Raw genomic sequence first — 13,097 nt, 5'->3', positions numbered from 1 at the left:
TTAACAATACATATACAAGAGGCCCATGGGGCTTGCATCGCTCACCTGGTTGGATTAGGCAAAATGTCAAAATAATGTTCATATTCAATTTGTTTTATTTGTAAATCTCTAACAATGCTATATATGGTTATAGTGTGGTAATCCGAACTGCTTTAAAGATTAATGAAGTCCAGACTCTCTAAGGTCTGAAAGACCTCAAGAACTGCTTTTAAAATATGCATTCATCACTTTATGACTAGTAGCGATTCAAAGGAATTACCTCTATTTCACCTATTGGGCCCCGCCCCTTTGGCCCCTCGGGGGTCCGAGTCACCATTTATGCAAAATCTGTTCCCCTTCCCCAAGGATGTTTCTGACTAAATTGGGTTCAAATCCATTCATAACTTTATGACTAGTAGCGATTTAAAGGAATTACCTCTATTTCCCCTATTGGGCCCGGCCCCTTTGGCCCCTTTGGGGTCAGAGTCACCATTTATACAAAATTTGTTCCCCTTCCCCAAAGGATGTTTCTGACCAAATTGGGTTCAAATCCATTCAAATCTGTATGACTAGCAGTGATTTAAAGGAATTACCTCTATTTCCCCTTTTGGGCCCCGCCCCTTTGGCCCCTTTGGGGTCAGAGTCACTATTTACACAAAATCTGTTCTTCTTCCCCCAAGGATGTTTCTGATTAAATTGGGTTCAAATCCATGCATACCTTTATGACTAGTAGCGATTTAAAGGAATTACCTCTATTTCCCCTATTGGGCCCCACCCCTTTGGGGTCAGAGTCACCATTTATGCAATATCTGTTCCCATTCCCCCAAGGATATTTCTGACCAAATTGGTTTCAAATCCATTCATAATTTTATGACAAGTAGCGATTTAAAGGAATTACCTCTATTTCCCCTATTGGGCCCCGCCCCTTTGGCCCCTCTGGGGTCAGAGCTACCATTTATGCAAAATCTGTTCCTCTTCCCCCAAGGATGTTTCTGACCAAATTGGGTTCAAATCCATTCAAATCTGTATGACTAGCAGTGATTTAAAGGAATAACCTCAATTTCCCCTTTTGGGCCCCGCCCCTTTGGCCCCTTTGGGGTCAGAGTCACTATTTACACAAAATCTGCTCCCCTTCCCCCAAGGATGTTTCTGACCAAATTGGGTTAAAATCCATTCATAACTTTATGACAAGTAGCGATTTAAAGGAATTACCTCTATTTCCCCTATTGGGCCCCGCCCCTTTGGCCCCTCGGGGGTCAGAGTCACCATTTATGCAAAATCTGTTCCCCTTCCCCCAAGGATGTTTCTGACCAAATTGGGTTCAAATCCATTCAAATCTGTATGACTAGTAGTGATTTAAAGGAATTACCTCTATTTCCCCCTTTTGGGCCCCGCCCCTTTGGCCCCTTTGGGGTCAGAGTCACTATTTACGCAAAATCTGTTCTTCTTCCCCCAAGGATGTTTCTGATTAAATTGGGTTCAAATCCAATCATAACTTTATGACTAGTAGCGATTTAAAGGAATTATCTCTATTTCCCCTATTGGGCCCCACCCCTTTTGGGTCAGAGTCACCATTTATGCAATATCTGTTCCTCTTCTCCCAAGGATGTTTCTGACCAAATTGGGTTCAAATCCATTCATTACTTAATAACTAGTAGCGATTTAAAGGAATTACCTCTATTTGGCCCCGCCCCTTTGGCCCCTTTGGGGTCAGAGTCACCATTTATGCAAAATCTGTTCCCCTTCCCCCAAGGATGTTTCTGACCAAATTGGGTTCAAATCCATTCATAATTTTATGACAAGTAGCGATTTAAAGGAATTACCTCTATTTCCCCTATTGGGCCCCGCCCCTTTGGCCCCTCTGAGGTCAGAGCTACCATTTATGCAAAATCTGTTCCCCGTCCCCCAAGGATGTTTCTGACCAAATTGGGTTCAAATACATTCATAACTTTTTGACTAGTAGCGATTTAAAGGAATTACCTCTATTTCCCCTATTGGGCCCCGCCCCTTTGGCCCCTTTGGGGTCAGAGTCACCATTTATGCAAAATCTGTTCTTCTTCCCCCAAGGATGTTTCTGACCAAATTGGGTTCAAATCCATTCATAACTTTATGACTAGTAGTGATTGAAAGGAATTACCTCTATTTCCCCTATTGGGCCCCGCCCCTTTGGCCCCTCGGGGGTCAGAGTCACCATTTATGCAAAATCTGTTCCCCTTCCCCCAAGGATGTTTCTGACCAAATTGGGTTCAAATCCATTCATAATTTTATGACAAGTAGCGATTTAAAGGAATTACCTCTATTTCCCCTATTGGGCCCCGCCCCTTTGGCCCCTTTGGGGTCAGAGTCACCATTTATGCAAAATCTGTTCCCCTTCCATCAAGGATGTTTCTGACCAAATTGGGTTCAAATCCATTCATAATTTTATGACAAGTAGCGATTTAAAGGAATTACCTCTATTTCCCCTATTGGGCCCCGCCCCTTTGGCCCCTCTGAGGTCAGAGCTACCATTTATGCAAAATCTGTTCCCCTTCCCCCAAGGATGTTTCTGACCAACTTGGGTTCAAATCCATTCAAATCTTTATGACTAGTAGCGATTTAAAGGAATTACCTCTATTTCCCCTATTGGGCCCCGCCCTTTTGGCCCCTCTGGGGTCAGAGTCACCATTTATGCAAAATCTGTTCTTCTTCCCCCAAGGATGTTTCTGACCAAATTGGGTTCAAATCCATTCATAACTTTATGCCTAGTAGCGATTTAAAGGAATTACCTCTATTGGGCCCCGTCCCTTTGCCCCCTCCGGGGTCAGAGCTACCATTTATGCAAAATCTGTTTCCCTTCCCCCAAGGATGTTTTTGACCAAATTGGGTTCAAATCCATTCATAACTTTATGACTAGTAGCGATTTAAAGGAATTACCTCTATTTCCCCTATTGGGCCCCGCCCCTTTGGCCCCTCGGGGGTCAGAGTCACCATTTATGCAAAATCTCTTCCCCTTCTGCCAAGGATGTTTCTGGCCAAATTTGGTCAAAATCCAATAAGAACTTTTTGACTTGTAGCGATTTGAAGCAAATGTTGACGGACGACGGACGGACGGACGGACGGACGGACGGACGACGGACGGACGACGGACGCTGCGCCATGACATAAGCTCACCGGACCTTCGGTCCAGGTGAGCTAATAATACATACAAATATTTATGCATGCAAATACAGCATTGTTAAAAGAATCAGACAACAGGCTAAGCCTATATAAGTCTTCTTCCAGAAAAAACTTCAGGTTAGACCCGACAGAAAGATGTTACTCTACCTCTTTTGATGCTAAAGTATAATTATAAAGTATTGAAGGTAAATGTATTTAAACAAGAGTATGACGATGAGAGGAACCACATACGTCCTTCCAATACATAAATAGAAGGTATAATTAACTAAATAGTCCAATGGCATTGCTAAGATTCATAAAAGTACCATTATTCTTTAGTGACGTAAAAGCACAGCATCTTTCTGTCAGGCCTATAAATGATGACTTGTATGTAATAAAATAATTAACAAGGATTCACTCACACATTCATTCACACATTCATACTAGAATGTTGTTACAATATACAACAACAAAACTTGCTAGAGATAGAAGTATATATCTGTATATACTATATTGTATGTTTACTACCAACATCATGTTACATAGAGAAACGTTTAGATGATTTAATATATAGGTTAACATGATTAAGTCTAAAATTATTCAAATGATCAGATGCATTGAGGATACCATATAATAAACAATGAAGATTTATATAACCTAATAAATTATATATGGATGTAATATGGTGTCTGAAGTTGGAATATAGGGGACATTGAAAGAAAAAATGTACAATATCCTCTCTAGGTGCACCACACGCACAGGAAGGGTTATCAACCAGGAAGAAAGTGCAAAGATATCATGAAGATGCCGGTCATTCTGCCTTTACAAGTGTGTGTATCCAAAACCATTGATGTACCATAGTCGCACAAGGCAACAGTAAGGTCAACACACTCACTCTACACCGTCCAGCTGCCATTTGCATTTGATTTTATAATTGAAAATCTAGTTTGAATTAGCAAAGAAACATGGCGTGAATTTATTCAATTGACAATTGCTACAAGAGTTCGAGTTTTAGACAATGTGTAAGAAACGTGGGGCAAATCACTAATATGTGGTAGGCGTTACATTCGCTTTAGTTCTCTACTTTATCACTGAAACGTAGCAAAGCAATAGATTGTGAGCGTCGCTGTGATGCAGTCTCATAATACGACCGAAGAGAAGGTTTATCTTTTGTGTTTGGACACTATAAACAATAATGTGCCGTGTCTCGGAATGTCCATCATTCAAGCATTGAATACATGTGATAAAAGTTATATGGCACAACAAATATGATATTGAAGAGTCTAACTAACTTTGATGACTAAGCGGTCATCTTCATCAACCTAATGACAATGTGAAGCGTGATTTAGGTGTCAGTTACATGCATGGCGTCAAAGACTGCGAATTTATCTGGTTACTTTATATTGTGGCATTGGCAACCAAATGTACAAATAATTAGGCAAATTAAACATTAACAAGACCAACAATTATCTATGTGTGTACCACAACACGGATGTCACAACTAATGAACTGAGGATGAGCAGTACACAGCTGCCGCCAGGGTGTAAAAAGTAGGCGATACGGTTTGATGATTTTACACTCATTATGGTTTAAAGCCGCATACTCCCGAATAACCTAAATTTCCAGTTGTAAACATGTATAACTGACAATCCCAGATACTCATTAACATCACATAGACTACACACATGGCCGTTGTTTATATATCGAGTATGCGTGAACTTGCCTGATAATGCTTTGATTTGAACATAGCAGCAAACTATTCTCGTAATAACTTATCAATATAAACAAACACACCACTAAATACCTATTCTAAAATATAGCAATCTCAATACAACAAAACATAGACAAAAATCAGATCGGTGAAGTTGACAATGTTCGAGGAATACAGAAAAAGCTAACCTGCAATCCAATAGACGTCCGGCAAAATCAGAATTCGAATCTATTCTTTTTTCTTCTCTTGCTAAGTTCCAACAATATATTCTTATCCTGAGGAAATCCTGGGGTTTTGCCGATTCAAGTCCATTTTACGTTTCTTTTTGGCAGAATCTAGCAGGCACATACTTTCGGCGTCCCGCCATTGTTGTTGTTAACTGATAACCCGCCCGTTGCATTTTGGGACCAATTTTCATAGAAACTTTGTCCGTCGGACCCAGTTATTATTTTTGGGATTTCCATTTTCCTCCAGTTTTTGATTCGCAATAATTTGTTAGGTATATATTAAGTCTGAAATCTGTAAAGAGGTCAAAATGTAAACATTTATGTATATTTCTTTGGGAGTATGGGGCTTTAAAAGAAATGAAACGAAGCAGGATGTATTTTCAACAATTTTAATAAAATAAAGCATAAATCATTATGAACCCTAAAAAAACGTAAAAAAGCATGTTTTTAAAATAAAATGAAATATCTGGTTTGTTCTTTTAAAAGCTTACTTCTGAAGGACTAAACTATTGTTCCCCACAAACGTTTATATCAAACGGTATGGAGTAAGACGTTTTCTTGGTTTAAACTGTGGTACATTTCTACAGTCTGCAATATAAAGATTACAACCACTTGTACCTTATACATATATATATGCTACCAATCTTCACTTTTACAAAATATTTGTCATTCTCTGCAGCTGAATTCATCAAAAAAATAATAACTTGGTAATTTTGAGTTTTACATACCGCTATACCACCGCAACAAAACAGTCTCAAAGCGGTTCACAAATTATCATCCGTTGTTATTGTGCCTTTAGCAACCAGTCCATATCTTTCTCAATTCCCTAGGGGACATACAGCTTACATACGACATATCTTGAACTGTCCTATCACGTTCTCATTTAAACCTGACTGGAAAACAACTCATTTAAACCTGACTGGAAAACAACGGAATAAAGTGTATTGTTCAATGATACAACACAGCGCCCGTGCCGAACTCGAGCAAGCGACCTTTTGGTCATGTAGCCCTGCGTCCTACCACTAAACCACCGTGCCTCCTATAGTCTCTAGATCAGTTTACTATTGCAATTGTTTCTGTGACTATGTTAAAACAACAAACAAGCAAAACAATGAGACAAAAACAAGAGATTCCTTGTCGAATTCAGAACATTTTCACTTAGTCAATATAGATTTCCAGAGCAAAATTAAGATGAAAACCATGACAAGGGAAGCAACTTTAGGATAAAATAAATACAAAAGGGAAATTACTCCGTGTTGTACAAACCGGCTATGAAGTAAAACTAGTCTTTCCCATTATAATATGTGAAATGGTAAATTGAATATAAATTATAACCAGATCTTATATGAACATGCTATAAATGCTCTAAAATTAACCAATAGAGGTAGGTTCAGTCTTACATAAAGATTTTAAACAAAATAGAGTTTTCTATACACTTATTAAATACTGCATGCGGCAAACATTCGCCCTTATTCAATCAAATAATATGTGTCGCAAGATAATTCTATCGGCGACAATGATAAAATTATAGATATTTTCAGTTAAATATCGGGAATGATTAAATAAATTCAACTCTATTTATAAATTGACGTCCCGACCGATGATGAAAAGTGGGCATATAGCATCCCCGTGGTAGTCACGGGATAATGCTTTTCTTTGTAATGTTTAAAATCATTATACATGTTCACGTTTTATATCAGAGATATTACCCTGTTGAGGGAAAATACTTAACATTTATAAAATATCTATATATTTTTTATTTACAGAACACGCGTTCATCAGTGTCATTACACATTTCCCCTCATTACGAGGGTTTGAAAAAGGGCAAAGTTCAACAGCAGTGAGCATTTCCGGTAACTACACAGTCTGTATTATTCCTATGGACACTTTAATTTTCTTTCAGAGTTTAGCATGAACGGATCCGTATATCATCTCTTTGACTAGTCTGGCAGCTTCTTTACCGGTACCCCAACTTAATGTTATACCGTGAGCTCCGTGACCATAGTTATGGACAACCTGAAACATTATACCACAAACAATCATCTACTGTTATAGTATAACCAAGATCTTCATACAATCTTTATCAATACATAGTATACTGATCAAGTTGGTATATTGAGTTTACGATTCAAGTTTGATATCATTGTTGTAAGCAATTTATATCGAACTTCTTATTATTATGTCATATTCTTATGTAAATATATATACATGTATGTTTGTTACTTCCTTCTTATACCAATCTTGGTTGCCACTAATGTATGATCTTATTGAAATAAGGATAACACTTGCCTTGAGAATACCACCCGGTAGACGTATTGATTCCTTTTCTAGTCTCAGCGGTTTTCGAGTGGGCCTTAACCCTACCCATTCGCCAATAATTTTACCACCCTGCAAGACATAACCTTCGATTACTTCCGTTAGTTAAGATATACTTCTTCTGTTAGCCGATCATATACAAACAAGCAAGATCATTGTTGAAATATACTTTTTAAAGTGTCTATGTTTAACATTTTAATTCATTTCCCCGCTATTCCCAAGGCTAAAAGATAGAATCACACCGTAAAAGAAATGAATTTAAAAATGAAAAAACCCAACAAACAAAGGAGGAAAGGTCTAAATAACATGACCAGTTATCATCGTTACATCAACACTTAAGCGACACAAACAGCATCATACTATCATTCATTAGGTAAATACGACAAGTAAATCAATCATTCTACTCTGAACCGCGGTCAACGTAAAAGAAAAATGTACCCATAAATATCTCTAAAGACAGAATTTGTCTTTAAGTTAAATGGGGAGCATACATGAAACCAAGCAAGTGAGTTTCATTAATTAATTACACAAGTGTTATTAAATAATTGAATTAATCAAGAGCATGTCCATTGAAATGTGACCAAGAAATAATTTCTGAAATTGAAATGCTGAAGAACATGAAAAGTCGTGTGGATACCTTCAGTGGCGGCCACATGTCGTAGCACCGTTCTAGGATTCCCTTCCGGTCCTCTGCGTCCACCGCTAGATCTGACCTGCCTTCCTGTCTAACTCCTCCTATCGCCACATACTCAGCGCTATCGAATACCAACAAAGGATTGTATTGTTTAAAATTATTGCAATTATTATATTATTATAAGACATTACGACGACAGGCCGAAAAAAATCAATTATGAGAAAAATTATAACATAGGAGACACTGTTTCAGGCAAGGGAATAGGAACCGAATATTTCGTCAGTGTCGCCTTAAATTGAGAAGACAATCACTGGCTCTGTAATTCAGACAGCATCATGTCATTTATTCAGTTAAACGTGTAGATATTACAAGGTTATAACGGTTTAGATAGACTTACTTGGGTAAAACGTATGCACCATGGTCCGTGTATATCCAGAAGTTTATCCATGGAGCTTCCAACTGTAATACGTAATATGTATATAGATTTTAATGTCAACAGACTGGCTATTACAGATAAAATAAACCAGGCGATCTTTAAATATAAGTCGATATTAATTCAGATATAACATTTTACTGGCATGACTACCAACATGTCTTGATATTGCGGTCCTGTTCATGTACAAAATCATTCCAACCATATCGCAGGACAATGAATTTTGAGCGGCACGGCGATTTTACGATATTAACAGTCAGAACTTTGATTTACAGAGTATATAATTAATTTTTCTTTGTTTTCATGGTAAATACTCAAATATGATTGGTCGAAAAATTCTTTTCATTCTTCTATGAAAGAAATTCCGAGAATGGCGCGAAAAATGTGACGTCACAATACGACAATTGACGTTGCGTATTGATTTGAGAAAAAGAATCCCATTTAAAACCAGTAAAATTGTACATAAAACATGTTTTGAATTAGAAAATCATTTTCAAAAAATTAATTATAAGCGTTGATGTCAATTATTTTTTAGTTTCATCGGGGTATGAAACAAATTTTGTTTGCAAACTTCTGTAAGAATCCGCTACGCGGATTCATACAGTTTGCAAACATTGTTACCAAGGCAGACGCCAGACTTTCCTTTGCTTATTTACGTGCTTACAACGACCAGTAAACCAAGCAATATGTACCCTGATAAGCTGCCCACGGACTGGGTGTATAATTTTGTCGTTCACAAGCTCCTGACTTCCTAGCCCTGTACAATTGACGACGACATCATATGGACCTCCCTGGAACTGAAAAATACGACGTTAACCAGTGTAGAACTGCTGGACGGAATATGTAGTTAATGTAACTGATTCATAGCGTGTGTAGTCGTTAGTAATGACAGTATGACCAGGTAACACTGATATAAGGAAGCTCACGTCGGTTATGAAAAATAAGGACTGATCATATTTACTTACAATATAAACATAGAAGTTTACACGCTTATATTTATATAACGTGAAATGGAACAGCCTTTCACGATACTAACCTCCTTCAAATCGTTGACTTTCCTTTTCAGTATCTTCCCACCATTCCTTACAAATCTTGAATGACAAAGAAAATTGCAATTTGAAGATAAATGATCAGAAGTTATTCATAAGGATTGTGCATAATTAAGAAGAACGTGTCTATGGCTTTATCTACAATGTAACCACATTGAATAGTAAATTAGCTATTAGTAATTTGTAATCACTTGTAGTTGACCTTTTAAATGTACCACTAACCGATTACTTTTGACTACACTCTGATCATTGATTAGCGTCTCGAAATTATAGGCAATGTATGTTATCAAATTAAAATATGGTGTAATTAAAATGTTTATTATATATATTATGACGACAACTTTCTCTGTGATATCTAATTTACTAATCAGAGTGGACGCTTCCATACTATTATACTAGTAAACTAGATATGTCGTATTTCACTTACTTTTCCATTAACCAGGGCAGGTATTTCGACATCTGTACTATTATACTCGTTAACTGGTAGCCGTGTCTGAAATAAATATCAAATCCACATACAGAAATAGAAAAGTTTTTCTCTGTTAAACATCAAACATGTATGTACAACAGCGGTAGAACTTTGATTTATTCATATTGAGATGTATTGTATTTTTGTGATCCATTTATTAGAACTTACCTGTACTGTGACATGTTCAGTTTTGCAAGCTCCTTTTGAGAGAGCTCTCTACAGCTAAATATGATGTCTTCATAGATAGGATTCTGTTGGAGAACATGAAGAAACAATTTGATTTCAATAATCTAATATATACTTTCTGTGGGAAATATGAAAATATCTATTAATAGTATTGGTGAAATTATCATTTAAATTATTAAGCGGTAAATAATAATAATATCGCAATCAAGCAAACGGTCGAAATTGTTTTATCTAGTTTATATTTTAGTTGTAAATGGTGATATCACACTAAAGGAGGAAACGTTAAGTTTGTTATTTGTTTTAGAGGTAATTAATGATATCATATTTATGGTCGGATTCATATTCACCTTGTGTTTGATTTCGTGGTAAATAATAGCAAATCAATGGTTAAAGAGGCTTACCCGCAGACGGACCGGTAAACGGCACATCTCCGATCACTAAATAAACTTCAGTACACGTTTCTATGTGACAAAATTAGAGGCTTTCCGACTTTATTTCTTGAAAACAATTACAGAATATGTATTTAAAAGACGTTTTAAAACTCAACCTGAGAGGGAAATGTATGGAATATAACGGCAAATCTTCTTTGTAAATCGCCGCTGCCTTTGAAGTTATCACTGTGCGGCACTGTGCACGTGCTTGTTTCTTTGATGTGTCAATCAAATTAGACTTATTGCGGGTTGCGATTAAATAAATAATATTTAAAAATGAGGTTTTAATATCACTTTTCAGCGTTTTATAAGGAAAATAAAATGAAAAACTCAACAATTCCAACAATCTGTCATGTGTAAAACATCTTTTTCTATTAGCCAATTTTTCTGATCTCTCTGCGGGCAAGCCTCTTTAATTTTGTTTTTTCTCTCACTATCCATTTTTGCGATAGGTAATGATATGACACATGCTACCTACCTCTATCTTCTCTTGGCTAAATATGTAACCTGGCATTACGGTGTGGCCCGTCGTACTACCTAGATCAGATAGTGCAAGCTTGGAGAAGAAATCCCACGAGTCCTGAGACCATCGCCTAACGCAAAACACATTAGGATAACTTATCAATTATAAATTGTAATTCTGTTTAATCATGAAAAGGAGAAAGGATGTTTAAATAACCTTTGTGTACATTAAATAAAAAAAAAAGTTGTATATACAGATGGTTTTATATTAATAAAAATACTTTCGTATAACTTTCACAAATAGAATATTTTATATACATGTATACTAATTCTGAATGCAAAATGACTTACGTCTGGTAATCTTATTATTTTGTATTCTCTTTACCTAATAGTGTCGGCAGGTACGCCCGGTATTGCCTTCTCTGTTGGTCTAAAGATACCACCGGCTCCTATACTTGTGGTGTCGGCTTCAAATCTGTCAGCTATGATGGTAATGTCGCATCCTGGTATTATAGTTTCGATGTTGATGGCGGTCGACAGGCCTACCACTCCTGCTCCTATAACTGCTATCTTTGGCTTCATTGTGTAAAGTGTTCACTTCTGTAAATAGTAAGAAGTATAATATATATGTATATATGTTAGTATGTTCTTTGACTTGATATCTAATTAGATATGTCACGTATATCCAGAATTTAATGTAGACAAGAGAATACCAACGGGTGAACCATACTATGATATGAACAGATTTGCAAGGATACCCATGAAAAATAACAAGGAGAATAAGACTAGATGTTTCTGGAAGGTAAGCGTCTTCAGTGACATATCTGATAGATCAAATAGTTCAGGCTGTGGATTATGTATTGTTTTATATGTGCTTAAAAGTATAGATTTTATAGCAGCATTGTATATATACACCAGTTCGAGATATTATCATACTATTTAGTACTATTTAAATATTTAACAATAACACTACGGTTAGTTTTTCATTCTGGGTCACATGAACGTATCAAGCCCCTGTGGTAGAAAATGCTGTAGTGTAAAGTTAGATTAAGTGGCAAACACCCTATAAAATATGTAATGTCAGAGAAAAATCACTTGAACAAAATAAAAAAGGAAATAGTTTTTTGCTTCAGATCAACCTTTCTACAACCATGTGTGAAGAGATTACATAGTATTAATCAAATGTACTTTTGAAGAATGTGAGATTACTTGTCTACATTGTCATTTCCGTGATAATGTTGCCAGCATGTACACGTGTATATGAATGCATTACACATCGTCAATATACATATTACTGCATGTACTTATTTCGGCGTGTCCAACCAAATATGTTCATTATACAGTCCAATATCTGACATTTCTACAATCAATTATCAGTAATATTCTGTTGATTCAAACACAAAATATGATTTTCATAATTGATTACTGTAATGTTATTCCTAATTACAGCGTGAGTAAATAGATAACCTAACTAACAATAGTGACAATAACAATATACTACCTTACAGTTCCGTACAGGTGAGGTGAAGGAGAAGATACTATATAGTATATGTGAATATACGTATATAAGCACGTAACACCAAGAATATGTGGCTATTTATAGTCCCGGCTCTGACATTGAACTAAAGGTCATTGCAATACAGCACGTACAGCAATAATGAAAGTAAATACAAATCAATACAGGCCCGAGCCGTCTATAGTACATGTATGTGTAAATAATAATGTACGTATATCATGTAGATATTGTTGATACATAAACTGTGTCCGGTATACTAAAATGGTTATATAAATACATATAATACACACGAGGCATGCAGTTACTGTATAAATAGAACAGATGAATACTTAATTAACTAAACACCAAACAGATGTGTTGGTCATTACAGTGAGATGATGGCAGCTTGTGTTAAAATGATGAATACCTGTTTACAACGTAACCAATCCTTGATAACGAAACACTTTCATCTCCCTATCCCTAGCTGTATGTGTGAAAATGGCGACATAAACAAATAATTATAATATGTATGAGCTCGGAGTCAGTCATGGGAGTAGTTTTGCTGTATGG

General features: G+C 36.5%; 1 protein-coding gene across 2 annotated transcripts; it reads right to left on the bottom strand.

The window, feature by feature from the left end:
• Nucleotides 1–6,791: 6,791 nt before the first annotated feature.
• LOC117337201 (D-aspartate oxidase-like) lies at nt 6,792–13,097 on the bottom strand. 2 transcript variants are annotated; one of them, XM_033898057.1, is made up of 11 exons: nt 12,955–13,097; nt 11,418–11,632; nt 11,049–11,163; nt 10,122–10,204; nt 9,912–9,977; nt 9,472–9,526; nt 9,128–9,232; nt 8,400–8,461; nt 8,006–8,123; nt 7,342–7,440; nt 6,792–7,068 (listed from the first exon to the last, which is right to left on the bottom strand). In XM_033898057.1, exons 2-11 carry the CDS (start codon nt 11,612–11,614, stop codon nt 6,952–6,954), a joined length of 1,017 nt encoding a protein of 338 aa, XP_033753948.1. In that variant the 5' UTR covers nt 11,615–11,632; nt 12,955–13,097; the 3' UTR covers nt 6,792–6,951. The 2 variants fall into 2 exon arrangements, with proteins under 2 accessions (XP_033753948.1, XP_033753949.1); XM_033898058.1 differs by lacking the exon at nt 12,955–13,097 and adding an exon at nt 12,534–12,658.

Source organism: Pecten maximus, chromosome 11 (genome assembly GCF_902652985.1).
Source record: "Pecten maximus chromosome 11, xPecMax1.1, whole genome shotgun sequence".
Taxonomy (NCBI): Eukaryota; Metazoa; Mollusca; class Bivalvia; order Pectinida; family Pectinidae; genus Pecten; species Pecten maximus.
The sequence above is the reverse complement of the archived record's forward strand: the minus strand, read 5'-3'. Positions and strand labels throughout refer to the sequence as shown.

Bases quoted from the DNA above. Each gene is read 5' to 3' on its own strand.
- LOC117337201 (XM_033898057.1), bottom strand. From the start codon at position 11,614: ATGAAGCCAAAGATAGCAGTTATAGGAGCAGGAGTGGTAGGCCTGTCG. The intron at 10,205-11,048 runs GTAGGTAGCATG...GTTCTCCAACAG, and splicing joins TTAGCCAAGAGAAGATAGAG to AATCCTATCTATGAAGACAT. The intron at 9,978-10,121 runs GTAAGTTCTAAT...TATTTATTTCAG, and splicing joins CTGAACATGTCACAGTACAG to ACACGGCTACCAGTTAACGA.